Source organism: Apteryx mantelli, chromosome 27 (genome assembly GCF_036417845.1).
Source record: "Apteryx mantelli isolate bAptMan1 chromosome 27, bAptMan1.hap1, whole genome shotgun sequence".
NCBI lineage: Eukaryota > Metazoa > Chordata > Aves > Apterygiformes > Apterygidae > Apteryx > Apteryx mantelli.
The window spans coordinates 9,135,422-9,162,946 of NC_090004.1; the positions used below are offsets into that span (position 1 = coordinate 9,135,422).

The following is a 27,525-nucleotide window of genomic DNA, read 5'->3' on the forward strand; positions in this document are numbered from 1 at the left end:
GTCACTAAAAGTTCTGCAGCACAATTCTGTGTAAAATTACAGTTAACTAATTCAATAATAAATTCATATATTCTTTAAGACTGATGTACTGCGAGCCATTACAGACTAAGCTAAGTTGACAGACTCTATTAAAGTGCAGGACTGTCATGAAAATTGTGATTTTAACAGAAGTGCATGTCATAGATACCAATTACTTTGCTCTTTTCACAAAAAGTCTGCATGACATAGGAGTTGTTATGAATGACTGATAAGATCACTGAATGTCTTACATCATGATTCTTCAAACATGATTCATCCTTAATCATGGAGTAAGCATAACTGCTTATCTATCAGATTATGACCAGCTGCATGTGGAAGCAGATTAGATCAGTCACCTCCTAACCAAAGTTACTATCAGAATGTGCGCTAATTATGGGAACTGGCATCTTTCTTCATGAAAGTAGAAGGATGTTCAATAATCTTAACTACCTCCGCTTCAGAAGCTTTAACTTATTAGACGAGAGAGCTTCTTTTCCAGAAAGCAATTATTTTATTAATGTTAAATAATAAGTCAACATCTCTTAAAAATTGTCTTCTCCAGCAGTTAACTATACAGTTGTTTCTAAACACTGTAAGATCAGCTCTTCAGTCAAAAGGACCACACTGCTTGCTCAGTCCGCCACTTAAAGAAAACATGCTATTTTCAGTAATAGGGAGGGAAGGAAAAAATACATCTAGACATTTACAAACAAAGGAGATGCTATAAAAATGAAATATCTTCATCACAATTCAGAAGACTGTACAAAAGATCCTTCTCCCTTTCTGTACTTAAATGCAGCAAATACCAAGTTCCTACTCTCATGTCCTATTTTGATTTCATTCTGAACAAACATAAATGCCAACTGATTAACAAACACAGGGCTTGCTCTTTTCTGAATTAAGCTTTACCTAATAAGAAAATTGAAGGACCTCTAAAATCAAAAATTTTAATATTCTTACCAATGAAGAACTGAAAACTTCGAGGTGCATTCATAAAAACTGGCCAGCCCAGAGTGAAGTCTATGCTCTGTCAAATCCTCACTATGACTGCTAGTGCATGTCAGAAAATAAGCAAATATAAAATGATATGCAAAAATACAACTGTCATCTCAGCCTCCCTGATATTAATGCAAAGCTTCCACCAACTTCAGACCCACTTTTTACTCCACACCGCTGACGGATGATTTCTAAAGTTTTTCTTTTATTAAACTGTTGTTTAGCACTAATTGTATGATTTACAAAGTTATAAAGCCAAAAACCTGGTTAAAAGTCAGACTCGTAAGCAATCATTTAAGTACTGAAAGAAATGCATTGCAGTAAGAATGCATAAGGTCTGTCATCGTGCATGTGCCACAAGAACTTAGATTCAGAAGTCACTTTTAGAACCTTGGCCATAAGCTTCACAACGTAATTGCAAGCAGGCCCTGGTGCCTACTTCCAAACACACATACAAAAGATGGGGGGGGGAAAGAAAAAAAAACAACACAAAAATCACAGTTTTAGTAAATTACGAAGTTAAGGTTACCCTATAAATCAGAGGTCTGAGCACTGGGTGTGGCACTGGTGGTTAGCAATACATATTGTCCTCCTGTAACTATACATAAACCAAACACTAACTTCCCATGCAAACCGTCATGGGCATTCATTAAAATCTGTAAAGGATCAAATCACTTCTTACATTTTCCAAGTGATTAAAGTAGCCCAGATAGACACATGATCAGTGTTTGTTTGGGGTTTTTTTAATGCTCACAAAATAAACAGTTTTTTTTTTTTTTTATATCACTGGCTTTCTTTCATATAAAGTGCATGGCACAAGCTGCGTAATTGCTTAAATGGACTCTTGCATATTAATTTTTAAAGATAATACTCTACGCAAGTTTCCCCAAAAGACATAGTTAAGCCAGAAATCCTTCAAAATAAAAACAAAACAAACAAACAAACAAAAACCACACACATTCTGGTATCTCCTGCTCTCTAATGCATTAGAAATACTGCAAGAATGTTCCCTCATTATCTTCCCTATACCCCCATCCACTTCTGGTTACAATCAAAAGGCTTAAAGTTTTAAAAAGTAATAAATTGAGGAAAGAGGGAAAAAAAATCTGTCTTGTTTGAGATGTTTAAATTGAGTTTGCAGTTAAGGTTCAGTTTAATTTTATTCCAGCTGTCCTGACTCTTCAGCACTTGCAGAGTAAACAAAATGTCTCATGCCTTTTGCAAACACTGCTTCAACCACATCCCCAGCAAGGCATGTAAATACTCAATAGTCTTTTTTTTCTCTCCCTTCTCTTTTTTAGTACTGCTATATTCTGTTGAAAAATAAATATAAATGCTTGAAGGAAACATCCGCTACCAGTTTCACAAATAAAACTAAGACATAGCAAAGGAATTTAGAAAGTATAGAAAAATACATCTTTTCTGTGCTTCTTTGTTCTAACTTATCTTTTATATATAAGAGAATGAAATAGTACAGAGGAAACAGTTGAATCAAACTTGATTTCTTACATTTTTTTTTCAAACAATGTAGTTTTTGCAGAAAAAAAATATTCTAGAGCAGAATTTGGAGAGAAACTGACTCTAGAACGATTAATTCACTGCACTGTCAGCTGTGGAGAGTTAGGTTCAAGTCTGTCTGGAATTACAAATTAAATACAATTGGTGGTTTCAACAGAGCTTTTGGCAGTAGGAGTATTACACTGGGGTTAAGATGGACAATGCTCCCCGTGACAGTTTCCATACACCCTATGCCCTGGATCAAGCCTTATAAAAACCCACATAACTGCCGAAGCATTCTGAATCATTTCACCTCTTGCAAAGAGGAGTTCCTTTAGAAGTAAGTAGAGGGAGATACGCTACTATGGCTGTGCCTGCTAGAACCACGAGAATTTCTTTACCTATAAATTAATAGCATTTTGGTATCATCATGAAAAATGCATTAGAAATATTTTCAATTCTCTGAAACAAGTTATAGCTTATTTTCCTCCTGCCCAGTAGCAGAAGGCATATCAGCTCACAGTGGTTCATAGCAGGTTTTCAATGATACATTCACCACTAACCAACATTCTTGCTTGTAAATACATAAATGCTGTAAAAATGTAAACATGTAATAAAAAGAAAAAAAGAAAAAAGAAAGAAAGAAAAGGGACTATTTAAAAACCTTCCCTCTTCCAGCTCTACTAGACTCTTTGTAGAGCACATTCTTTAGAAGAGAACAAGACAGCCATCTAGAGGGCAAGAAAAAAACTATCTTTAGATCAGAAGGGAACACTAAGTGATCAATTCACTGTAAGATGGAAAAAAAAAAAAGCCAAATTGATGTGAATAGTTGTACAGGGGGAAAACCTCGTGTTTATAAATGTAATTTGTAAATTAACCATTCTGAAAAGTCTGGACGACTTCTATATTTTCTAGAAAAATGTCCCAACACACACAGGACAAAAACCTGAGTAAGGCAGAAAAATAAGGGTTCAAAATTATATTTTCAATTTCTGCAGACACCAGCTAAAACAAGTAACATATAAAGAATATGTAATATAAGTACATTATTTTAGCTTTATCTTCATAAAACTGAGAATGATTAAAAGAATTCAGAATAGTTAAAGTTTTGGCACAATACTAACCAAGACTTACTAAAGGCCTTACTCAATCAGACCTTACATCACTGTCAAAAGGATCTGTGATTGGATAAAAAAAAAAAAAAGTAAGAAAAAGTAGAAGCACATACCCATAATTAGAGATGAAGATGTCAGTTGTATTTAGCTTAACTGCATTACTGTACTATTCATTTCCTTCTCCAGTATTGGCTCTGGTGCAAAACAAAACAGCATAAAAAGGTAGCTAACTGGCAGTGAGCTTTCTCACTGCAGTATCATAGAACAGCATTTACGGCTTTAATGCCCTAAGCAGTTCATTACCAATAAGTTGTCCAAACCATCACAGTAAGTCAAAGGAGCAGGAGTTCTAAGCTGAGCATGACAGTAAGTAGCTATTTCCTGATGCATCAGAGAACTTGACAAATTTGGGGACTACTGTTTCTCGGGAAAAGGACTTTGGATAATATTCATTGTTTACTCTGGTCACACATCTCAGATCAATTGCTGACACTGGGAAAGCTTAACACAGCTCTAGTAGCATAGCTGATTTGGAACAGATGTTATAGATGAAGGGGAAAAATGCATAAAAAACCAAAATTATTAACTGAAGAAAGTATAGAGAAAAATCTCTCAAGTTTTGATTCAGAGCAAGAGATTTGGGGAGAAGGTGAAGGTGGGGAGGAAAATCGGTAATCAGCAATGTTTTTCTCTCACTCCTGATAGATTTCCTGTTTCTTGGTCTCATTTTCTCTCTTTTATCCTACCAGAAATCGAATTGTTCTTAACATAGTGAGTCCACTGTGACTACTGCAAGCTCTCTCTTATTATTTCAATTTTTTTTTTTTATATCTCTAGATTATTTTTCATGGTATGGGTACAAATACATACAGAATTTTCTCGCATCTCTTGCCATTTCCACAATACGCACAAAACATATAGAACTGTTGTTCAGGATTTGAGGGGGGGTGTTAATCCTACTGTATACTGATCATGGAAAAAGTCTACAGAAGACTGCTCATACTAAAGTACCTACTCCCTAGATTTCCGGATGAACCTAAGACATTTCACACCTTCCCTTTGTTTCATTTCAGACATGAAACATGTATGGCCTGCTTACTGACACCAGCAAGAAATAACCTTTGAATTAAATCACGAAGTGCTTTTTGAAAGCTTATTTTCACTGGTCTTCTAATGATGACCTCTTCCCTAATTTTGCGATGATTTCAACTGACTTTCCGATCACTGGTACAGCTATAAAAAGCAAAACACCTTCTCCAAGCCCCATTATGATGAAAGCTTAGAATTTTATTATTCATTTTTAATAGGAAGAAGCTAAAACTCCCTCAGGAACCATAAAAGGTAGATTTTTGATGATCAGATACTGAAAGGTTGCTACAAAGTCATGCCTTTAGCAGGCAGTCTGATAAAGAGTATACCTGGTCCTTGGATGACAAGAGAAAGATAGAGGCTGCCCATTATTATTTTTAGTTAAAAAAAAAACTTTCAAATTAAGCAGCACTACTATTTTGGAGGGTCTTTTGTTGTGTTTTTCAAATCTCATATCAGTCTTTAAACAATATTTAAAGAAATCACATACCATCAAACCCAAATACACAGTTCAACCAAGACACTGTCTTTAAGATAATTGTTTGTTAAACATTTATATCATCCTGCACAAAGGTAATATCTCCTTCCAGCACTCTGTAGCTTGTAATTGTAATAAAACCCCTGCTGTAGATGGCGCCATTATCCAGAAGCCACTGACATCAGTATTTGTACAAAATATCAACCAGGGAGGGGGGAAAAAAAAAAAACAAAACCAAAGACAGACAATTGCAAATCAGATCACCTTTCAGGTCAAAAACTGCTGGCCTAGCACCTGGTTAATCTTTAAATGAGATTTCAAGAACTGACCAATGAATGAAACAGCTCAGAAGATGGCTTTGAGCAATGTGGGGTTCCAGCTAGGAGCATGTTTTTAGCTAGTGAGCTCCAGCTAACAGGTAGGTGACAAAACCTAGTCCGAGACATTGGGGCTGGCACATGTGACACACAGTTTGAGAGGCTCACAGAATTTCTGAAGGGTGAATGTGTCTGTGGGGAAGTGAGATATTTCTTTGCTTTGAACAAATCAAATTATCAGCCTCTCAAAACACTCGCAATTATACAGGTTTATAGTTGCAAATATTTCTTTTCTTTCTCCTTTTATATTTTTGATAAAAAATAAGCAGTTACCAGCCTGAAAAAATTTGGAGGGAGGCAGAGGAGGAATGCACCATCAACAAAAACTCTGGCCCAGAAAACAGTCACAAGCAAGATACGGACAGACTGAAATAGCTTCTCCACTCAACATAGGAATGAAAAATAAACATTAGAGAATCAACGACCAACGAATTTAGACATCTGCCTTGTAGTCTCAATTTTATCAAGCAAAATCCTACCTGAGAATTGTAAAAGACTTCAGAGAAACAGTTAGTTCACCTTCAGATAATTCTATTACAAAAGCAAAGTAATGAACTTTAGACACTTGTAATTGCTAGAAGATGAAAAACCCTATTAAAAGGGCTGCATTAGCTCTAGGTCTGGATTTTATAAAGAAAAGTTTCTCTTCTGAAGCTGAGGTTTGCTCTTGTATTTGGAATACTGTCTATCTTCTCTTGAGCAGAAAATAGCCTCCACAAAAGTCACAATTCAAATTCTTTAGTCTGGATCATGCAAGCACTCATTTCCTCAAATGCCTCAACTGTCGCCTCCAGCAATTTGCTGAGCTCCTGCTTAAACACAAATTGATTTTTAACTGGTCCTTTTCCTTCTGAACAGTCCCTGACTGTTTTCTTCACTTGCCTCACCACGTGTCTGAGGGGTAAATCAAGATAATTAGTTCTGATTTACCTAGCTGATTGCTGAAAATAGTGACATTGTCTAAGCTAAAAAGGCAGCAAGGGAATTTAGAATATTCTATCATAAAAAACACATAAAGGACACAAGGGAAGAGGGCAGCCGGAACAGTCTTTCACTCTCCATCACATCTGTGAGGATACTGAATGTGGTAATACTCCTTGCTACCAAAGATAAATCTGCTAGTCATAACTTAAATAGGCAGCCTTCTCTTGTAACTACTCAATACGCAGTACCACTCACTGACTGCAACCACAATCATTTGAAAAGTCTGAGCACCTTATCTTCATCATCAGTAAAAGTGAGAAAGCAGCAAACTAGTCTTCAGGAGGCTCCATGAGCCTGGAACCTGTTTTCAGGTCAGTGGACAAGGAAGTAAGGACCCTTCTTGAGTTACAACCTGGTGCACTTTATACCTATGATGTGTTGTGTTTTCACCCACAATACAGAATTGTGGTTTATTTTAAAGAATTTGCTCCCAAGTTATTCAACTTATTTGTCATCATAGATCCCAAACTAACATGTTCAAGAGTCCTCTTAGACTTGCTAAAGAAATGATACACAGTTAGTACCCATAAGACAGTACACATAAAACAGTTCTGAACCTGTTGAGTGAACTATTTTAAAACCAAGGCCTTCCAGACTTTGACCAAATACAACTACACAGAAAGGCTGCTGTGCCACAAGTCCAGTGACTTTGGTATTTCCTAGGTCACATACTCTGTAGTATTATACTTTGTAATCACTTTTGATTACATAGTATGTTAGTACGTTATCCGATCATCCAAAGAGATTACAATCTGTGTAAGCACAGAGGCAGGGAATAAATGAACAATCTATTTGTCACCTGGGACAATTCTGGGAAATTGTTGGCATTAATTATACTATCTAATATAAAATGGTCTATTATTTGACAGCTTCTGTAAGTGGAAAAATACAAGTTGTTTGAAGGGCATAGCTAGCAGCGTCAAACAGCAAGCACTCCAATACATTCCGAGATGTTCAGTCCTGGGGAACATACATAAGATAGACCGTATTTCAGATTCCTCCCACCCCCCCGGCCCCCCACCTCCATTTTTGTCCTCCATCATGGGGAACTTTCACAGCAGGGAGGACATCAGGTTAAGATCCTCAGCAGTGCTCAGTTAACATGGAAAACAAGTGAAAAATAACTGCAAAAGGCTACATAAGTAATCCAATAACTGCAAAAGTAATCCAAATTCAGACATACACTGTTTGGAATAGTCTCACAATACCTGGAAGTCCTACCATAATCCTGACATCTATGAACGGTCCGTTGTGGTATGTGTTCAAGAATACCCAGAAGAGAAATATTTTCCAAGTGATACACAGAAATCTTTAGCCCGGTAAACAGAGACAATATTCATGCAATGCTAAGCACTGAGGTATTGCAGATACTTGTTCATTAAAACAGACTAAGCACTTTGCTATTTGTACCATCACTAAATGTATAGGGTAGCTTTTTTTTTTTTTTTTTTTTAATACAACTCACATTTTCATTCTGGGATCAATATTGTCATAGCAACATTGACAAATTAAATCACAGCAACTTTATTTACCTTTTAAAGTGCCATGAAAACTATTCTCAATCAGTGTTAAAGACGAAAAATATGCCACTCTACATGAAGTTATAAAAGATTTTTTTTTTTTAAACAAGAAATTAGTAGTTTAATGAACTGGATAAAATTGCTGTCACAGTTCTTATTGGATGTAAATTGCACAGCAGTGGAGGTACAGTAAGTGCCTAACATAATGACATAATGAGTCATGACTGGAGCTGAAAGGCTAATTTGCCCTGAAGTGACACAAAACCAGGTCATTAACCTCAGAGTAGTTTCAAGCCAATATAAGATATATTACTTCATTTTACAGCAGGTTTTTAAACTCAGCTGTTAAATAAAGTCATATTGATCTATTCTTCTGTGAACCAATGAAACTGGAATTTTTAAAAAGCACATCTTAAATTATTTGCTGTTTCAGTGACACTACTTTTTATGCTGAATATACTCAACTGTTATAAATGCATTAACTAATATTTCATTCCAAACAACCACCTGGAATATACATCACACAGAACAGCAGCTACTTATGCCCAGAAAAGCGATAGCTTTCAAAACAATATCGGAGTAGAATACGAAAAAGAAAAATTTCCAAATTACAAAGTAGAAAGAGACCTTCCACCAGATGTATTTTGTTCAGGACCACCATAATGCTTTAAACAAAAACAAACAAAAAACCCACCACACACCACCTTCTGTACTCAGCAACAATCTACTTCCCGACTAGAACTAGGAAAAAACTCTGAATTTAAAATAAAAATCATGCCAAGGCTGTGTAGTGTTCCCTCTGTGATAAGGCTCTACCCTCTGGTTTTACAAGGCCTGCATCTTTATACAGGTACCATTAAAAAAAAACACACACACCTGAAGATACACAACCACTAGCATCATCTTTACATGGACTTCACTCAGAGCATGCCCAGAAAACAAGATAGGTTTAATTTAGGGCTAATTGAAAATGAGAAAACTAGTGGTTCTTTCCTTCTCATACTTAGGGGACATATGTTCACAAATTAAGAACAAGTAGTGCAGCAACACATGACTAAGAAACTCAGGAGCAGTAAAGAATGACAAGTAATTCATTAAGTTCGGACAAGAGTACAAAGCTGCACAGATTTGCTCAGTTCCCAATAAAGTTATAAGCTCTATCCTTTATAAGTAAAAAGTTAATTAAAAACATGATATACACATTATTTTGCTTTTATTGGCTGATCCTGTACATGTTTACATCAATATGCAGCTTTATTCTTAACAGTAGCCAAGCACTTGCTTATTTATCTCATAACCCCTTAGGAAATAATACCAAACCACTATACAGAGAGAAAAAGCGTTTTTCTCACCATGCTTAAACACAGTGCACATTACATACGTATGTCTGTTTCTGCTGGTCTTATCACTGATCTGTCCATCTTCAATGACACTGTCTCATTTGCAGCACATTCAGTTCAAAATACCGTGTTCTACCTGTTGCTTATACTCTTTAACCAGCACTGCTTGAAATATTTTGCAGCATCACAGAAATGCAGTTTGTAAGGAACCTCTGAAGGCCATCAGCTCTCCCTCTAAAGGCAGGACTACTGCCACCACTACATCAAGCTGGCTATGGCCTTATCTAGCTGAAGCTTGAAAGCCTCCAAAGATGGAGATCCCGTAACTGTCTTGAGTAACCTACTCTAAGGACCCTTCTCAGTGAGCAAGTTTTCCCTGACGTCCAGTCTGGACTTCCCAAGCTGCAGCCTGACGCTACCTTCCCTTGCCGTACCATGAGCCACTACCAAAAAGAGCTTGGCTCCCTCATCTTCACAACTCCTCTTCAAGAGTCCATTTATACACATGTTGTGAGAACAAAAGCTGAAGTTAAAAAGGAAAACACAGTTGCAAAAACAAGGTGAAAAGATGCACTGATAATAAGGAAGCATAATAATAGTTTTAGAGCATGCAAAAATACTCCTTTCATAATGCCAAGGAGCAAAATCCTAATATGGTCACTCTTCAGCAGAAGACATTTACTCTGTACTTGAACAAACTGACAAGAGAACGATCCTATTTATCCAGACAGCAAAAGAGGACTTTGCCAAATATAACTTGAGTCAAGACACACTCCAGCATTCAGAAGAAGTACTTCCATATCCACTTTTTAAAGTATACTCCTCTCCTACTACCTGTTTCCAACTCTCAGGGTAAAAAGCAGTACTAGGAAGGCAAGGCATAGTGGTAGTGAAGCCAGGGAAAGGGGAAGAAAGGGAGTGGCATATGCACGGTGGCAGAAGTCAGCAGCAGGCAATGTAAAGCCAGAAAAAACAGTAAGAAACACTTGGCCCAGGATACAGCAACAGCACTTAACAAAACAGAAAAGTTTACAGAAAAGAGTATTTCTCAGATGCTCTTCTGTTCTAAGAGCTGACACAGTTTTCAGGGAAACCTGTGAGCACCTCCGAATTTGTCTAACCGCACAGCTGCAGCTCAATGCATGTTCGTCCATGACAAGACTTACCTGAGACAGAAAGTAAAGGAAGTAGCTTTGTGAAGAGAAACGTTATAGAAAAACTTCTCGCAGACATGTCACAAGGGTGCCATCTACTGCGAGTATACACTGAAAGATAAAAATACTGCTCTGCACTAAATTGAATGCAAAATCTTTTTTAAACGAGAACAGACCACACACATACCGGTATCAGCTGCATGTCCTCAGACTAACCAGCAGCTCCGAAAGCCTCGCATCTCGCACTGCGACCCCAGGGGAACACTCCGAGACTTCGGTAACTTAGCGCTCGTCCCCCCGGGCCGGACCGGACCCGCCGTGACCTCGCAACCGGACACTGCCTCGTTCGCGCCGTAACACCCCGCGCCGCGCGCCCGCTGCCCACTACGCCTGCGCTGCCGTAGGGAACGACGGGAGCAGGCGGGAAGCGCCAGCCCCGCCCCCTCCGTGCGTGGACAAGGCTGCTGCTGCTGCGGCCGCCGCCATTAGCGCCTCAGAGGAAGCAGCGCCCGCCCCCAGCCACAGCTCGGCCGCGCTCCACTTCCCCCGGCGGGGAGGCGAGGCAACGCTCGCCGTAAGTAATTCAGTGGCACCCACGGCGCGGTTGTCGGCAGGGTGGAAGAGAAAGGAAGGAAGGCTGCTCACTCCCTCCACCGGCTGGCACCGGGCAGCTCGAAGCTCCGAGAGGTGCCGAGCAAAGGAAGCGCCCCAGCCTTCAGCAGGACCAGGTGTTTCTTCTCTGTGCAGGCTGGTCGCCTTCCCTCCCCCCCCATTCTCTGCCCCTTTTTTTCCTTAGAAACGCAAGCTCCTTAGCTGTCTGTAAAAGACTGCAGAGCCGCTGTAACAGTCAAGGTTAAAAGCAGGAGAGGGGGGAAAAAAAAAAGAGGAAGGTTGAAGCACGTACTTGACCATCTCCTGGAGGACTTCAGTCCCTTATTCGGAGAGATGCGTCATTGCCCTCCCTTACCCCACAGGTTCTCTCACTGCACCAGGTAAGGGGAGACAGGGCCCTGCACAAGGGGAAAAAGAAAGCATAATTCCCCTATCCATCCCTCTCCCTTCCCAGCAACATAAAGATTTCATTGCAAACTGAGAACAGCCTTGCTAAAGCAGCAGCAAGTTAAGTAATACCCTCCCTAAACAGCAAAAGCCAACTTAAATTTGTATTAATCTGTCAGAAAAGAAGTTAAAACTAGATTCAGTAAGCTAGAGAAATATCTTGCTCCTTACAAGAGACAAATTTAACTTTCAGAGTTAATAATGTTCAGATTTTTTGCTGGTAACAGTAGAAAAAGTGTTCTGTTCTGAGAAGCTACTATTTACTGTTAGTAAAGGCAATGCCAGCAAAGCAAACAAAAAACAGAAGGCAAAATTTCAGCATACAACCTAATGCTCAGGATTCAAGACAAGAGAACAAGTCACTTTATCATTAATATTCCTTACAAGTCTAGAACCGTCTTCTGAAAAATGAGTATTTAATACAGAGTCAGTTTTAAATGAAGAGGAAAGCTAAGGTTGGCTGAAATGTTTAGAGCCCCATGTAGAAAGAATATATTTATATTCTTTCTAAAAATCAGTGAAGTTAAAAGGTATTTTTCTTATTTCTTTAACCGTATGGCTGATTTTGGTATACTTCTATTGAATTTTCTCACCCGCCAACAGAAACAATAGTGCTACAATTTTTTTTTTAATTTTATTAGCACAGAATCATATAGAGACTGAAGATAGAAAGAGGGGAACATACACATGTACTCAGAACATGGAAATCTCACCACACAAATGGGAATGATTTGTTACTTCCTGTTATCTTGCCAGTTCTTTCTCCTCTCACCTTGAGGTAACTGAACACTGATACAGCTTGCAAGCCACCAAACCTGATCTTACAAGCCAGCAGCACTTTCATAAAATTGCACTTCCAGAAACTGCAGTTCTGTTACCAAAAAAAGGGCCGAGGCTAGATTTAGAAATACAACTGCCATTAGAGACCTGAACAAGAATACTGGAATTCCCAAGTCTCCTACTGACATGAGTAATTTTTGGAGCAGATCCTTTATGTATTGAGTATCATACAACATCTTTAAAACAAAGCAAAAAATACAGTTACATAGTATGTGCCCACACCCTAATGTAAATGCATGTCTATTCATTTTTACATAGCTCAATGAAAATCCATTCTATAAACATAGAAGCAATCCTGGATATAACTGACCACAGAAATACATCAGTTGCAGATATCACTTAGATACACATCTTCTTACAGAAGTGTTTTATAGTGGCACTTGTATAGTCAGTTGGTCCAGTGGCTTCTGAACACCCATGCATACATAGGGATAGGTAAAAAGAGGGAAGATCTGTATGAGACAGTAGCTGAGCTTATTACTCAACAAAACTGATGTACAATATGACATCTGCAGTAATATCAATAAATTAGATGAAAACAGTTCAGATATACTTCCCATAGTATGACAGTCAGCATTCACAAGATCATAGAATATGCTATTCTACTCAAGATTGCATGGTGGCAAACAAGCTGTTTACCACAGTATGGAATCACTGTACTCTGAATTACCGGTATTAGTAGGCTGTAGCACTCTGATATTTAATTGCTATGCAAAGATAACACCTTCAGACATTTTCCTAGAAATTGTCTTGATTATTAGTCAGAGAGTAAAGAGAGATCTTCTATCACAAGTTAGTAATTTGGTCATTTCTTCATACAGAAATAGCTGAAAGTGGTTGATTTAATCCAACAGATGGCAGACATTTCAGTTTAGTTAACCATGCAATCGTTTTGTGACTAGAATTAATCACACAGATTTAAGACATCTGTGTTTTTGCAAAACAGAGCAGGTAGGCCATTTCTGGTTTTACTACTTCCCTCCCAATGAAAGGGGTGCACAACGAAGTGTTGTCTGAAAGCAAAGTATCAAGATTTCTTAAAATGAAGCTTCAGCTCAGTCCTCCAAGCAAACATGGAATCATCAGAACAGAGCTCTATCTTGCATCCACTTAACAAATACAGAATTTACTGGAATACTCTGAGCAAACTGGGGAGAGCAAAAGTAATTTTATGGAATGATTTGTGAGACCAGCCTCACAAAACAAAAAAGCATGAGTTGCACAAGCCTAAATATTAACATCACCAATTTTCTTGCGTGACAAAAGATTAAACTCAAGAAAAAAAAAAAAGGATATTCTACAGAATAATTAACAAACAAACAAAAAGTTGAGCAAGTGACTATTCAGTGTTTCACATTAAACTCAACTCGATCGTTTGTAATCTTTGACCAGGCAGTCCTTCCTTCAGTCACGGCCAGACTGTTAAAATAGGACTCCGAACTGCAAAAACACCGTACTTGGAATAAAGCTCGTTTCAAATTGACATTTCTAACTCCACTGGCCTCAAAGCGTTTTTACAGTAGTTTCAGTTGTCCAACACGAGTTACAAGCTGCTGTTCCAAAGTTAGCGTTGCTCTTCTCCTGTGAAACATGCTCCAGGCTTTCAGACTGGTCTTCTCTTGTTCCACAAAAACTTAACTTTGGATTGGATTGAAGAGCTGACAAAAGTCTGTCCCATGTCTTCAATTTTCCTCTAGACTGCATTCCTAGGTGTGCCATTGTGAGTCACTGCTTTCATATTTGAGGTGCTTGCTTGATGGTTGCAGGTTCTGTGGGAGGCAACACCTACTTCAAAGACCTCGTGAATAGCTTTGCGGAAGCAATGAAAATTGTAGTCTATCAGACCTGTCAGGAAGGAGGGGAAGGGGACAGGAAAAAGTGTGCTCAGCTTGGCACATTTATATAATCAACAGAACTTGACAGTTAACAACATTTTTCATTTAGTAAACAGCTATTTCACTACTTATTTTAGTATGAACCAGAGTTCAAAAGATTTAACAGTCAAGTTTTACTGATGCCAATATTTATTTAGACTCTCTCAGTATTTAGAAACAAGGTACTCATTTGAAAGGCAAGGTGTATATATACACACACATATATTAAACAGCAGATAGGGGGACAACGCAAGACTCTACCCTTAAACAAAACTGTCTTATACATATGAATCAGTTCAATATGATATGGCATCATGATTGTCACTTGAACACAATCATGCACTTTTTTTGGTTGCAACATTGACATATCCTAACTGTCAAGATCAAATACAGCAAAGTTATTAAGAGAACACACCTACTTTTCCTCTTTTGAACAGTCTGTGACTGCCAAGGCAAGCACTGCCCCCATTTAAGTCATTTACTTTGAAATTAGAGCCTGTGCCCTCATTTCTACCCTGTAACATACGCAAGACCAACAATCTCTTTTATCTACTCTAGCTCCAAGCAACTACATACTTGGTTAAACCTGGAATGCATTCAACACTGTTGCAAGTATTAACTACATTGCTGCACTAGCTTACTCTGTTGATTTCTTCAGTCATATGTTAAAAACATTACTTTAGTGTGACACAAGTAATAGAGAATATACCTAGTCACAATATGAAAGCTGTCCAGCAGAACAAAATAAGCATTACTCCATTCGACTGACTCTACTATAGCAGATGCTAGTGACACAGGCCAGGTTAGCTACGCAAGTCATCTTATAGCAGGAGGACAGTGATTAGAGCAATGACTCACAAGAATAAAAATAAGACCTCTTTATACTATCTCCCTAACAAGGGACAACCCCCCCCCAAGAAATTAAACAAATTCAGTCATACAAAACTAAGGTGACTTATAAAGTCATATTAAACTTTTACAGTTGATAAAATTTATTGAATAAAAGCCATTCAATCAGGGAAGTCCTTACCTTTGCGCTCAAAACTCTCTTCTCTAAGAATGCAGACTAATGCCAGAAACTTTGTTACTTCCTTTAAGTACAGGACAGTTGTGTTATTGAGCTTGATAATTGCCATTGACTCTTTATCATAAGCACTTCCAGTGCCATCTTCCTTTAACCTAAGAAAGAAAGAGTTAAAGCACCCCCAAGCTGTCATATAGTAAGGCATGCATAAGTAACTTTGAGACAAATATTTAATACCTGTTAAATGCAGTAGAGAAACAGCAGGAAGAATATTACTCATACTGAATGGTGAGCAAGTGAAAAACCTGCAGTGCAGGTCTCATTATTATCATATAAGTATGACCATTATCACCTCTTAAGTCTCTCAGTATTAAATGAAAGCTAGACCTAGACAGAGAAAAAACCTTTGCTAGAATAAAATATCTTATCTGAACATAATTAAGACCAAGCTCTCGGCACACATTCTTTTGATATCAAACTAAAAGCTGTGACTATTTAGGCAATATTGTTTCCAGCTTACAGCTGAGCATTCTTAATGGATATAGTACATTAGTTATGAAATAGTTTACCTTCAAACCAAAAAGTCACTGCAGCACACTGTCTCATTGTATTTGCATTACCACAGTACGATATCAAATGGTTGGTTTGAAGATTCTAATACAGGAGTTTTATGCAATTTTAAGAAAGTGACGTCACAGTGAAGTTAGTTTCTGTAAACTAATCCAAAGGCTTCCTTTGTCCACATTCTTTTACTTTATGAAGATACTGATAATTGAGGTCACAGTGGAGATTCCAGTCCAAGTGCTACCTCTGGCCTGTTCGGTCTCTTGTAACTTTGACTAATAGAACTAGTCTGACATGAGAAGCGCTAGTCTTGCATAGGAAAAAGGTACAAACAAAATTACAATAAATATTGCTCTCTCCTACTCCTCACCCCCCCCCATAAGCTTTCTGGCTAATATAATGCTTGTTACTAAGTTTTTAGTTAGAGTTTGAAGTATAAGCATGCACTTTACAAAAAATAAACTTCCCTGTATCTAACAGCATGACAGAGAAGTGAATAGAAAGGAGGTTAAACATAAGATGCTAGTTCCACATATTTCCACAGGTTACCCTCCTAACTACTTCAGTTGGGTATCATAGGAACACAAAAGAAGAGCAGTAGCAGGGACAGAACAAGCCCCTCAAAAGGATTCAAAGTTGCCATTCCAGAGAGAAGGGTTAGCCAGTACATTCCTGCTTTTAGAATGTTTACACTTCAGGCCATACAATGACTACTTGCAGCTAAAAGGACAGAAGACAAACTTTACAGCCAGTGAGGGGCGAGGGAGGCCTCTGTTTTTCCATTAAGCTAAGGCAGCCTGTTTTTACAAGTAAAGATTAGGATACCACTTCATATTTGCAAATTATTAATGTTGGTTAAATAATTTTTGAAGCAATAGATGCATTGCAGAGCTACTCCTAAGCGCCCACTCCTGTAAAAAACAGGACAAAACAAAAAACTACTCAACCCTGGGTTGACCATCCAGGAGACAGGCCAGTAAGCATTGCAAAATTTGTTAGCAGGCTACAACCACAGTTCTAAATTAAGTTAACACTCCTCCAGAGCCACTTCAAAAACCATTCTGAACTATAATTCAGTCATAAAAATACATGCATTCCTCAGAGAAAGTTAACAAAAGCTGAGCTGACCTGGCAAAAGGTACTCTGTCCAGATAGCGGGAAGTAACAGAGCAATGTGATTGCAAGTTATACTAATGAGCTGTGGTATGTTATCATTACCAATTGTTGTAGGTGCTAACACACATCTACCATGCCGAATGTGACACAGCAGTATTCACATTTTACATTAACTACTTGGCTTTCAGAAATGTCAAATGGTTTTCCAGGGACATGAGTGGAAGGAGAAGGAAACAAACTGATCATGTATGCTTAATCCAGCTACCTAATCAGTTAGTTTTTTTCTAATCACTCGCAGAAAGAATGTGCTTTACAGACCAATTGATAGCATCTTGTTGGATGACGAAGCCAACACCACTTGCATAGTTTGCAACCTATTCTACAACTTTTAAGGACTTTTTTTTTCCTAAGAGTATTCATCACTTACCCATATATACAGGAAACATCTATCACTACATCAATCATGTCACAGCACAACTCATATGACTGCATGTCCACAGGGGAACTGTCTGTTGCGATGTAGATTTTGCTGACTACATCGAAGAGAAAAGCTTTTTCAATGCCTGAATTCTTCAGAAAGAGAAAGAATTTGGATGAATTTTTAAGATAACTGTATTTTATCTTCAGTAGAAGTCATACACTTTCACATTCTTAAAGCAGGTAATGGTTTAAACATAACCAATTTAGAGGCTTAAAACAGCAAAGTGTATAGTTTATAGATACAGTACCCTGGTTGCTGTAGAACATACCAACATCACATTCTAGTTGACAAAATAGGACTTGGGATTGATTAGAATTCTTTTTAGCTTATAAGCTACCAGATCATAATTAAGGTTACTTTTTACCATACTTCCAGAACCCAAATTTGGCAGTTTTCACCTTTCGTGATTCTGTTAACACCAGAAGAGGTACACATTCACATTTACCTGCTGGAGCAAACTCGGAGATGAGTTACTTTATAGTAGTAAAATATAAGTGTCAACACATATTTCTAGTGTCTTGGCAATTTAGTTTCTATATGAGGCAGCTGCTTTGTAGCTTGACATGCAGAGCAAATAAAGTCAGCTTCTAAACTTATGACTCCAGGAAGAGTATCATATTATGGCTGTTGTGAATAAGGAAGAGCACCAAAACAATTGTATTATCCCGTTTGTAACTGAGCACTTTGACATAGTGCATGTGTTCATCATAATTTCAGAAGCCTTCTGCTGTTAAGTGAGTGAGTTCTCATATAAGTTATCACTATGGATTTCTGGCAAAGCTTAGTTTCTGTTTATATACCAGGAGCATTTATTTTCACTTCCTCCTAGCCAGTCGGTGTACCCAAGGTAACGTCTTGAAGACATCCAACTTATCCTTTTGGCATCAGAGTCCCACTTGATTCTCTAATGCTCTTGCTGCTCAGTACCATAAATGCGCCCATTATCTACTGGACTGGGTTATTAGAGTCCTCTACCAATACAGGAAACAAGCATTACAGTAGCATAGGGTGATGCTTCTGAACCACATATCTCTCAATCCCAACTATCTTTTTCTGTGCTGTCCCTGTGCCTGCAACAGCTTCACAACCATAGCTTAGATGAAAGACAGGCTACTTCAGCCTTGTCCCTGGCTTCATATTTTATTTCATTTAAAGCATAACACAGCAAAATCTTATGTCACGAATAACCTCCACAAACACTATAAGAACAAGGGCAAATGGCTCACAGGTCACATCAAATCAACGCTTTAGTTTAAAGCCAAATTCATGTCATGAAAAAAAATCTCTTGCCAGCACAGCTACATTACATAATTAAGTGCCTTAACAGACTAATTAGTATGCTGTGTTGGCAGAAACCTGCTGTATCAACAGTTATAACTGGTCAAACTATGCTTTGTCAGTATTTTGAGAAACCTGGAAAACACACGCATCAATACAATTTAGCTCTGATAAAGAGCTTCAAATGCAGACAATGGTGCCAGCAGAGTACACCAATATCAGAGTGCCACCTGAATCTCCCAAACACAGATCTAGCCAATGTTCCTTAGCAGAAGGACTTGCCCTGCTGTTCCAAAGGTTTCACTTAGAATTCTCTTAGATTAGTTAGCTTAACACTTACTGATATAAAGATATTTAGTAGATTTTCCAGTGTTGGCAGTTGCGGAATTAGCTTCTGTACCACTTTACTGAAGGCTTCAAATATTGAATGGTCATAGATACTGGTCAAATAAAAGCTGAGATGAGCGGGGAGGGAAAAGAAAAAAAGAAAAAAAAAAGAGTAAGAAGATTCAAAAATATAATCAGAGTTGAAATAGAAGTGTTAAAGCTATGTTTTCTAACATTCAAAGCCTGATGTTTTAACCAGGATCCATTATCACAAATGTATTCTGCTGTTGCTACATCAAGAACCTCTTTGCTGAATAAGTACATGAAACAGATTCTCCCCTCTCCATGAGATGGGAGAAGAGACAGAAATTTGAGCACATTTTCACAACAGACTTTGCATACAGAATGCTTAATGCAAAAGACTTAAATGCTTAACTAGATCTCTTAAAATCCTGTTCCGGTCTCTCCACTTTGTCACACAGCACTGAAATACTGGCAATACTTTAACACTCTATGAGATTCAAGACACCAGTAAAAACAGAGAGATACATCATTTTAAACTTATCGGTACAAGATTCTTAAGCAATGACCCAAATATCAAGTAAGAGACTAAGCTTTTAAAAACAAGCATACTGAAAAGTCAGTGGTAGACAGTACTAGAAGAGAGAGGCAGCTTCCCCCTCTCTTCCCTGGCTCTCTAGGTCATATGTACAAATTTGGCCTGTTAGGCTGCCTGAAAGCAAGACAAGACCAACTTTGAAGCTTGCCTTATTTTAGTCAACTAAACAGCTGAGACTTGGCCAAACATCGTGATACATTTTATAATAAGAGTCTGCGCAGTCTTAAGGAACTAACAAGACCTCGTTCCAATCCACTATTAAAACTAAGAGCTATTCATCTGTATACATATCAGCAACAGTAAGATCACATATGCCAGAATGTCTCACTCACCTAAGGTGAAGTTTTTCAAGCCCAGCATCTGTAAGGTCATCATTGGCCCTCTGATGAATATCCCTCTGAGTTTCTATTTTATGGTCATCTGATAAACCATCAACTTTATGAATAAAAACTTCAAAGTTCATTTCTGGATTGACCTTGTAGGCTTTAGAAACTGTGGTGTGGAGTTTTGTTAAAGCTTCCATGTAGTCATCCTGTAAATCAGTTTTGGCAGGAATTAATAAAATGGCTTTAGCTCCAATAACTATTCCGTTCTGCACAAGGATAAAATAATTCAGTACTAGAATTTCATTTTACTTTTGTACCGAAACAGAAGCATGGGAGAAAAGAATACTTTGGAAAATCAGAAAACCAAGTAGCAAGTTTTAGGTTCAGTTCTGTAAATTAAGTTTCATTAGCTACATAAGGCTCAGCTGTACAAAACTAGGCCCTATGGCTTCATAGTACAAGATGAATTTCCACAGGGTATTAAAGAAGCTTTCCTTACAGGCAGGTTATACTTCAGCTCCAGCAGAATGCAGCAGTGATCATCAGGACAGTCCCAATAACCAGGGACCCTCTAACAGAGTTACCTCCTAAGTTCATTAGAAGCTGCCAGATACCTAATGATACCAGTTCTATGAGACTGAGGTCAGAAGTGTGCTGTTATTAAAAGAATTCTGTGGTAGTCAACGGAAGAGGGAGGGGATTATTCAGGCTATCTAGCACAGCAGGTTCTCACTACTCAGTGGAAGGGGACAAGTTCAGAGTACTTGTCCTTTGCCACTCTCTTCACTGGGAGTGTGTGTTCCACCTAGTCAATTCACAAAACTAAATCACATGGCAAAAGTTCGGTTGCCAAAACACACTTCCATACATAAGAGATGCTTTAAGAATTTACCAAAAAAATATAAATTATTGCTTTCCTGATCATTCCTCACACACACACAAAGACACAAGAAAACTTTGCTGTTCTTAGTGATTTGTATTTACCTGGGCATCGATAACATATATTAGAGCACCTGTTCCTCTGAAGATCATCTCATAATCAAATGTTGGATCAAAAAAGTCCATCTGTCCAGGAAAATCCCATATTTGGAAATTCACAAATGAACTGTTGGAAATATCATCTTTGTAGATCTTGTTGGTACTTTCCAAGAACAGAGTCTCGTTGGGAGACATTTTGTGGAATACCACCTGTTAAAAGAACACTAATTATAGTCTTGACTTTGTCTTAAAATAGATTGATAAAAGCTCTGTGACTTAAATCTTACAAGAAGGTTTGTCCATTCTAAAGTGTACAGCTATCCTACACTATCCTACAGCTACTAGGTTTTTTTGTGTTGGTGAAGAGACAGCTTCTTGCATCAGCTAAGGAAATAATGTACTGTTGAGCAGAACTAGGCAACTGAATTCAGTTAAACATTTTTACAAGTCTAAATAATGCTACCACCTAAAGACAAAGACAACCCTTTTTTTTTTCCCTTGTAAATTTAACATAGTATTTTCAAATTTTGCTATAATAGCCAATTATCATCAAGTATAAATCTGCTATATTAAGCAACTGCAAGCTTTCAGAACAGTTCCTTTCCAGTCCTAGAAATTGCTTTCTAGGATTGCTTTTAGTCTGGTACTGAGTATTTTGGCACCACATAATCAGACTGCTCCTGAACTACAATAAAAGTGTACAAAAATAATAGATTCCAGTTTTAGATATGTGAATAACTAGGTAGTTTGCCATCTGTTGCCAAATGAATTATCTCTGTTGACACTCTCCCTTCAAGCGTCCTAAATGGAAGATTAAAGATTCCACGCTAGTCAATAAATAGTTAAGCTGCAGTGATGATAAATGTACTAATTGTTAGTACTCAAAAACCTCAGCTGGGATTTTAGCCCTTTCCTGAACAAATGCAAGCATGTATCCCCATAGCAGAACAGCCTGTAATTAAAGCAATCTTCTTAAACAGCAAATATTATACTAAAGAGACTGAACTGTATATTACAAAAGTCACCCTGGCTGGTGAGGTGGTTTAATGCCAAGACAGCAAAAAGCAAGATGCTATTTATGAAGCACTGTTGTTTATATACACACACACACACTTCACACAATTCTAGAAGTCAGCCATTAAAGAGACCAACTGCAGCACTCTCTGTCAAACAACACTATACTACAAGACAAACAAAAAAAACCCAGCACAGTTAATGGATTTTTTAGCGAGGTACAAATACATCAAACTAGATTAAGAACAAGGGGAAAGAAATTCACCTGCTCAAGGCAAACATGTGAGGAACCCAAGATCTGAACAAGGTTTAAGACAGCAAGACAGTTGTATGGAAAAATGAGAACAGTGCTCAGATGGGTACCAGCTGTATGACAAGGGCTAGAAATTCCCCAGGGTTTGAAGAACAGTTTTAAAGGATTCTGAAAATCAATACTCTTTCTTTGGAACTCACAGGGAGCAGGACAGAAATAGTGAATCAAGTTTAAAGCAGATGGGTCTGAGAAGCAATGTCATCACCTCCCTTTTCCCTCCCTCCCAAAGCAAAGTGTTTCTTCAAATTAATATTCCCCAGCTGGTTTTACACTAAATAGGGGAACCAGGGCACAGTTTTGATCTAATTCCATTTTTAATACCTAATAGCTATCCCTAGTCTTACTAGCTTATGCAACTTTGATAAAGCAAAGAAAGGCTGTGGAAGAATCTGACTGGAAGCATGCAGCTAACTCTGAAACCTAGCAGTTTACACAAGGCATACACAGACAGAGCAGACAAGGCTAGAAAAACTCTTCAGAATCTGTAGAGCTTCTTAGCTACAACTTAACCATTCACAAGTGCTCATTTTACATTTTTGTCATTCAATGGTCTCATCAATTCCCTGGCAAGTCTTCCTGCTTTTATGGTACTTAAAGAAATTTTCACTGTCAGCTTGAGCACCCTTTACAATGCACTCCTTTTTTTGTTTGTTTGTTTGTTTAAAGCCTTGTGAATTTCCTGTTCAGGTTTGACCTGCTGTGATCAGCAAGTTCTCAGGGCTTTTGATTTGTTTCTTGAGTGCCAAACTTTTCTCTTTTTTTTCTGCTTTTTTCTTTTTTAAAATCAATAATTATCTCAATTTTTATGTAGTTACCCTCCCTGGGAACCACCAGGTGAATCAGGTGAACTTGTCTAGCATGCTCACTCCCCCAACAACATTCATCTCAGAATGCACTCCCCAAGGAAGCACCTGTTTTTACCTATCAGAGTTCAGTCATAATCAGAGTGTCACCCTAGCTGAAATGTTCTCTGGACCCATGCAAAGAAAAGTTTTCCTGACCTCCAGAGAAACAGTAATCCTATACTTCAAGTGAGAGTTTCGATTTCCACAACATCCACACTACAAGTGCACATGATCAAACAACCTTGCCATTGCGAGGCACCTTATCAGGTGCATTATAACAACACCTCTAAATCACAAGAAGTAAGAATAGGTAACACAGGAATTGCAGGTTGCTGAGAACTAAGAAAAATAACAAATCCAGGATAATTTCCCTTTTTTGACACTTTGCAGACACTTTGTCTGCAAACATAAATAACTGGCTTATAGTTGATAAAACCGTATTCTTTTCCTCAGAAGGGAGGCAACAACAGAGCCAGAACTTTTCCAGGAGTCTTCACAGTGCAAAAAACCTGTAGGAAAGAATCCTCCACTGGGAGTTGTCTCAAATGACCACAAAGTATGCGTCAATGAGATCCTGTACAACTGAAGCAGGCAGTTTGCCCATCGTAACCAGCCAGTCTCTCCACTGCAGCACGAGATCATTCTGCACATAAAAGTAGGCACCTTTACCTATAAGTCCAAATGCAGAATGGGTTTTCAAACTCCTTTTTCTTTTTTTTTTTTCCCAGACATTGTAAAACCCTTTTTCTTGAGGTAATATAAGACTATTTCTATTGCCCTGATGTCCATTAAAGAATTTGCTCAGGCAGATGAGAGGAGGGCCCTGAAAAGAGAGAAAAGGTACAGTATTGCAGCAAGATTCTTTTGAGAATCTACTAATTGGAAGTGAACATCTGCTTCACAGGTTACAACAAAAAGCAACATTCAAAGGATTCCCTAACAACAGTAAGGTGTACAATGTTTTTGTCATTTTCATGCTGTCTAGAATCCTTGTTTCAATTTATGGGATTTCTCAGGCTGCCATTATCAACCAGATGATCTCAGAAATTTCAGCTTCAACCTTCCCAGAGGAAGGGTGGGGGTAGGGGGGGAAGGCACCACAGAAGGGCAGGAATGGAAGCAGGTGGAGAGAGTGGAAGGAAAACATGCAGTTATTAGAGAAATTCACTAGTTACAAGGAGTACTACATGACATCTTGCTGTAAGATTTCCTGAAGCATTAGAGACTGCTACAGAACAGATGTTAGATAATTGCCCTGTTCTGACTATCTCCCTGCTCCCTCAATTTGTGAAGTCTTTTTAACACCTTTAAAGAAAAATAGGTGTAAGTGAAAGGAATACAGCAGCTCCAAGCAAGCTGCTGCTTTAGGTTTTTCCACACATACCCTCCTTCCCCAAAAACAAACAAGGAAAATAATATACTGGTGATAATTCTAATGAAGGCAGATCAGCAACTTTAGTGACCGAGTTAAGACAAAAATCAAAATCAGGTACTCCATCTTAACCATCTCCAGGTTCCTGTTATGTAACTTTAAGTAACATTAAGTCCAGTTACATAAATTGCAAGTCTGCCCCCTCCCCCTCAAAAAAACATTTTATGAACTGAAGCAACAGTCACATTCCCAAGATCATCTCCTAACTTCACTTTGATTCTGAATATTCAGTCTAGAAAATCCACCTGACCAAAGCAAAGCAAGAAGTCCTTCCCCAAGGCCACCAGTGTCTGCTGTAAAAGGCCTCCTGATAACACTGCACTCAGCAGAAGGCTGGAATGATATAGCAATTAACCGCTTTCACACAAGTTTCCAGATTCCCCCAAAGCAAATTCATACAGTGATTATTGCTCGTTTCTCTAGTCTCTGACAAGGTGAACAACTAGCCCCCAGACAGAAGGGTCAGGTCTGGTATTGACTGTTTTTGAACTCAACAGATCTAAAAGCTGGGAGGCTGTCGAGGAAGAGAAACTTCCTGCTACTCCAGAAAAGAGTCTCTCACATTATTCCCGTGGTAGCTCACTCAGGCACCAGCACAAACTCCTGGGTAACAGAAATGCAGCTTCTAATTCCCAAACTAGGTCTGCAACCTTACAGCAGTTAAATCCCACACCTTATTGTATACTCAATGTCACACTGTTCCCTTACTGTACACCTACTTTAACTGGTGCTCAGGTAACCGATGCTATCAGCCTCAGTCATTAGAAAAAAAAAAAAAAAAAAACTATGTCTATAAAATGACTGGTAAAGTCTAAGAATCTAGCTGAAATTTGGTGATACTGCTTTCCCCTAGCTTTACCTTTTTAGGATTCACAGATCAAAAATGTGGACAATGTAATAAGATCTCTAATGAGAGTTAGTGAACAATTGTCATATTCACATGACTGGAGGCTTAGAGGAACAGTTTCAATGCAATCACTGCATCTGCACATACAGTGGGGGCATTAGGGCTGAATAGTGCAGGGATAACTAGAGACACCAAAACGCAATGACAGCCCAGTCTGTCGTATTTCAGATTAGCACAATGGAAGAGTTTTCTAACAGACACAGTACATTTTGCAAACTCTATCCAAATAAAGGAATATGTGTACAGCAAAAGATAGAGGTCATCAGATTAAAAGCCACCAGTAAGTAGTCTGCACAGGATGGCTAAAAGCAGATTCCTACCTGCTATACTACAATATCTGCAAAAGGTTTCTCTGCATAAAACCTTTAAGGAAAGCTCTGAAGGATTCTGCACTTCCATTAGAAGCAGGTTCAAGGCCTGTAAGTCAAGAGCTTGTGAGCCACTGCATTTCACTCACAATTCCTTCCCACAAACATCACAGAAGAGCTTCGTAATATGGATTGTACATTAAAAAGTTGAACAGAGAAACAAGGATCATTCTTAGCACTAGGCTTTTCCTGAGCTATAATGCACCTGAGCATGTTCAGTTTTCTCTTATTTTTATTAAAAAAGCTTCGTTTGAGCTAGAGTATTAAAGTAAACTAGAGCCTGCCTTTCTGCTGACACAGAAGCTGGAGTCTCTTTCAAAGGATTAAAAGGCAAAACAGTAGCATAAAACACCATCTTTTCCTCCGCAGCTCAACTCTTCACCGGAAGTGCACTGAGTTTTCATATGTATAAGAAAACACCTAATGACAAATTTCACGCCAGCATCCTTGCTTTTTAAAGTGTTAAGATGGAGAACTACAAAGGCTACGACCTACACTGCACAGCCTCATCGCCACGGCAGCCGACCTGAGGCAGACGCCCTTCGCTCTAGCTCCGCCGCACACCACCGCATGGAAAAGGAGAAGTTGCCGACAGAGCAACACAAAACCGAGAGCGCTCGCCACCGGAGCGGCGGCCGCGGCCAGCCGCCCCTCACCTTCTGGATGGAGGATTTCCCGCTGCGCCGCAGCCCCATGAGCAGGATCCGGGGCTTGGAGTCCGCCCCGCCCGCGCCGCCGCCGGGCCCGCCCGCGCCGCCGCCGGGCCCGCCGGGCCCCGGGCCTCCCTCCAGCTCCGCCTCCTCCTCCTCCTCCCCGTAGCCGAAGTCTTTGGGGAACGAGTCCGAGGCCCCGAAGCTACCCCCCACCAGTGCCGGCTCCTCCGCAGCGCCCGCCGCGCCGAACTGCAGCGCCATGTCGGCCCGCGCCTGCCGCCCCCCCAGCCGCCGGCGCCGCCCCGCTCCCCCAACCCAACCCGACTCCACGCAGCCCTCTGCGGATTGGCGAGCACCGAGCTCCGCGGCGCTGATTGGCTCAGGGAGGCAGCAAGATAGGGTGTCGCCAGTCAGACGACCCGGATCACCTGACGGCGCTGCCGCACGTGAGCGGACGGGGCGGGCCGGGCTTGGCGCTGCGCGGAGGAGGCCGGCACTGCGCCGCCGTTGCGGAGCCAACATCGGCGCGCAAAAGAAGCGTAAAGGGAGGCTGAGGCGCTTTCTACAGCGAAGAAACGCCCGCTTTTCAACGCACATGATGTGCGCAGATAGGGCTAGGCGCCGCGTGTTCGTTAAGTATTCCTTACTATTCTACCGGCGTCATTTGCACAGATAAGCACTTCCAATGGAGTTTTAACAAACATTAGCCATTTACTACAATCCAGATTTAAGGCTCCCAAGCCTCAAATTGGTGTTGTAATAAGGCCAGTTCCACAGGGTAAGGGAGAAGAGTAGTTGAGACAGCAGGGTCAGAAGTGGTTGGTTTTCACATGGAACTGAATGTAGCAATGAAAGAAATAAGTGGGTTTTACTGCCCTCCGCGCCAAGGTCTCGACCAAGGCTTCCTTCCAGACCTGTAACTACCGCCATTAATCA

General features: G+C 39.3%; 1 protein-coding gene across 2 annotated transcripts; it reads right to left on the reverse strand.

Moving 5' to 3' along the window:
* Window positions 1–12,256: 12,256 nt before the first annotated feature.
* On the reverse strand, window positions 12,257–26,850 carry RRAGC (Ras related GTP binding C). 2 transcript variants are annotated; one of them, XM_013950424.2, is made up of 7 exons: window positions 26,593–26,850; window positions 21,064–21,267; window positions 20,086–20,285; window positions 19,148–19,262; window positions 17,476–17,618; window positions 15,375–15,523; window positions 12,257–14,315 (listed from the first exon to the last, which is right to left on the reverse strand). In XM_013950424.2, the coding sequence occupies exons 1-7, from the start codon at window positions 26,848–26,850 to the stop codon at window positions 14,164–14,166; spliced, it is 1,221 nt and encodes a 406-aa protein (XP_013805878.2). In that variant the 3' UTR covers window positions 12,257–14,163. The 2 variants fall into 2 exon arrangements, with proteins under 2 accessions (XP_013805878.2, XP_067167678.1); XM_067311577.1 differs by lacking the exon at window positions 21,064–21,267.
* Between the last annotated feature and the right edge of the window lie 675 nt (window positions 26,851–27,525).

Coding starts and splice junctions, on each gene's coding strand:
- RRAGC (XM_013950424.2), bottom strand. CDS start 26,850: ATGGCGCTGCAGTTCGGCGCGGCGGGCGCTGCGGAGGAGCCGGCACTG. Junction 20,286..21,063: donor TATATGTTATCGATGCCCAG/GTAAATACAAAT, acceptor ACTGATTTACAG/GATGACTACATGGAAGCTTT. Junction 19,263..20,085: donor CTTGAAAAACTTCACCTTAG/GTGAGTGAGACA, acceptor CGCTCATCTCAG/CTTTTATTTGACCAGTATCT.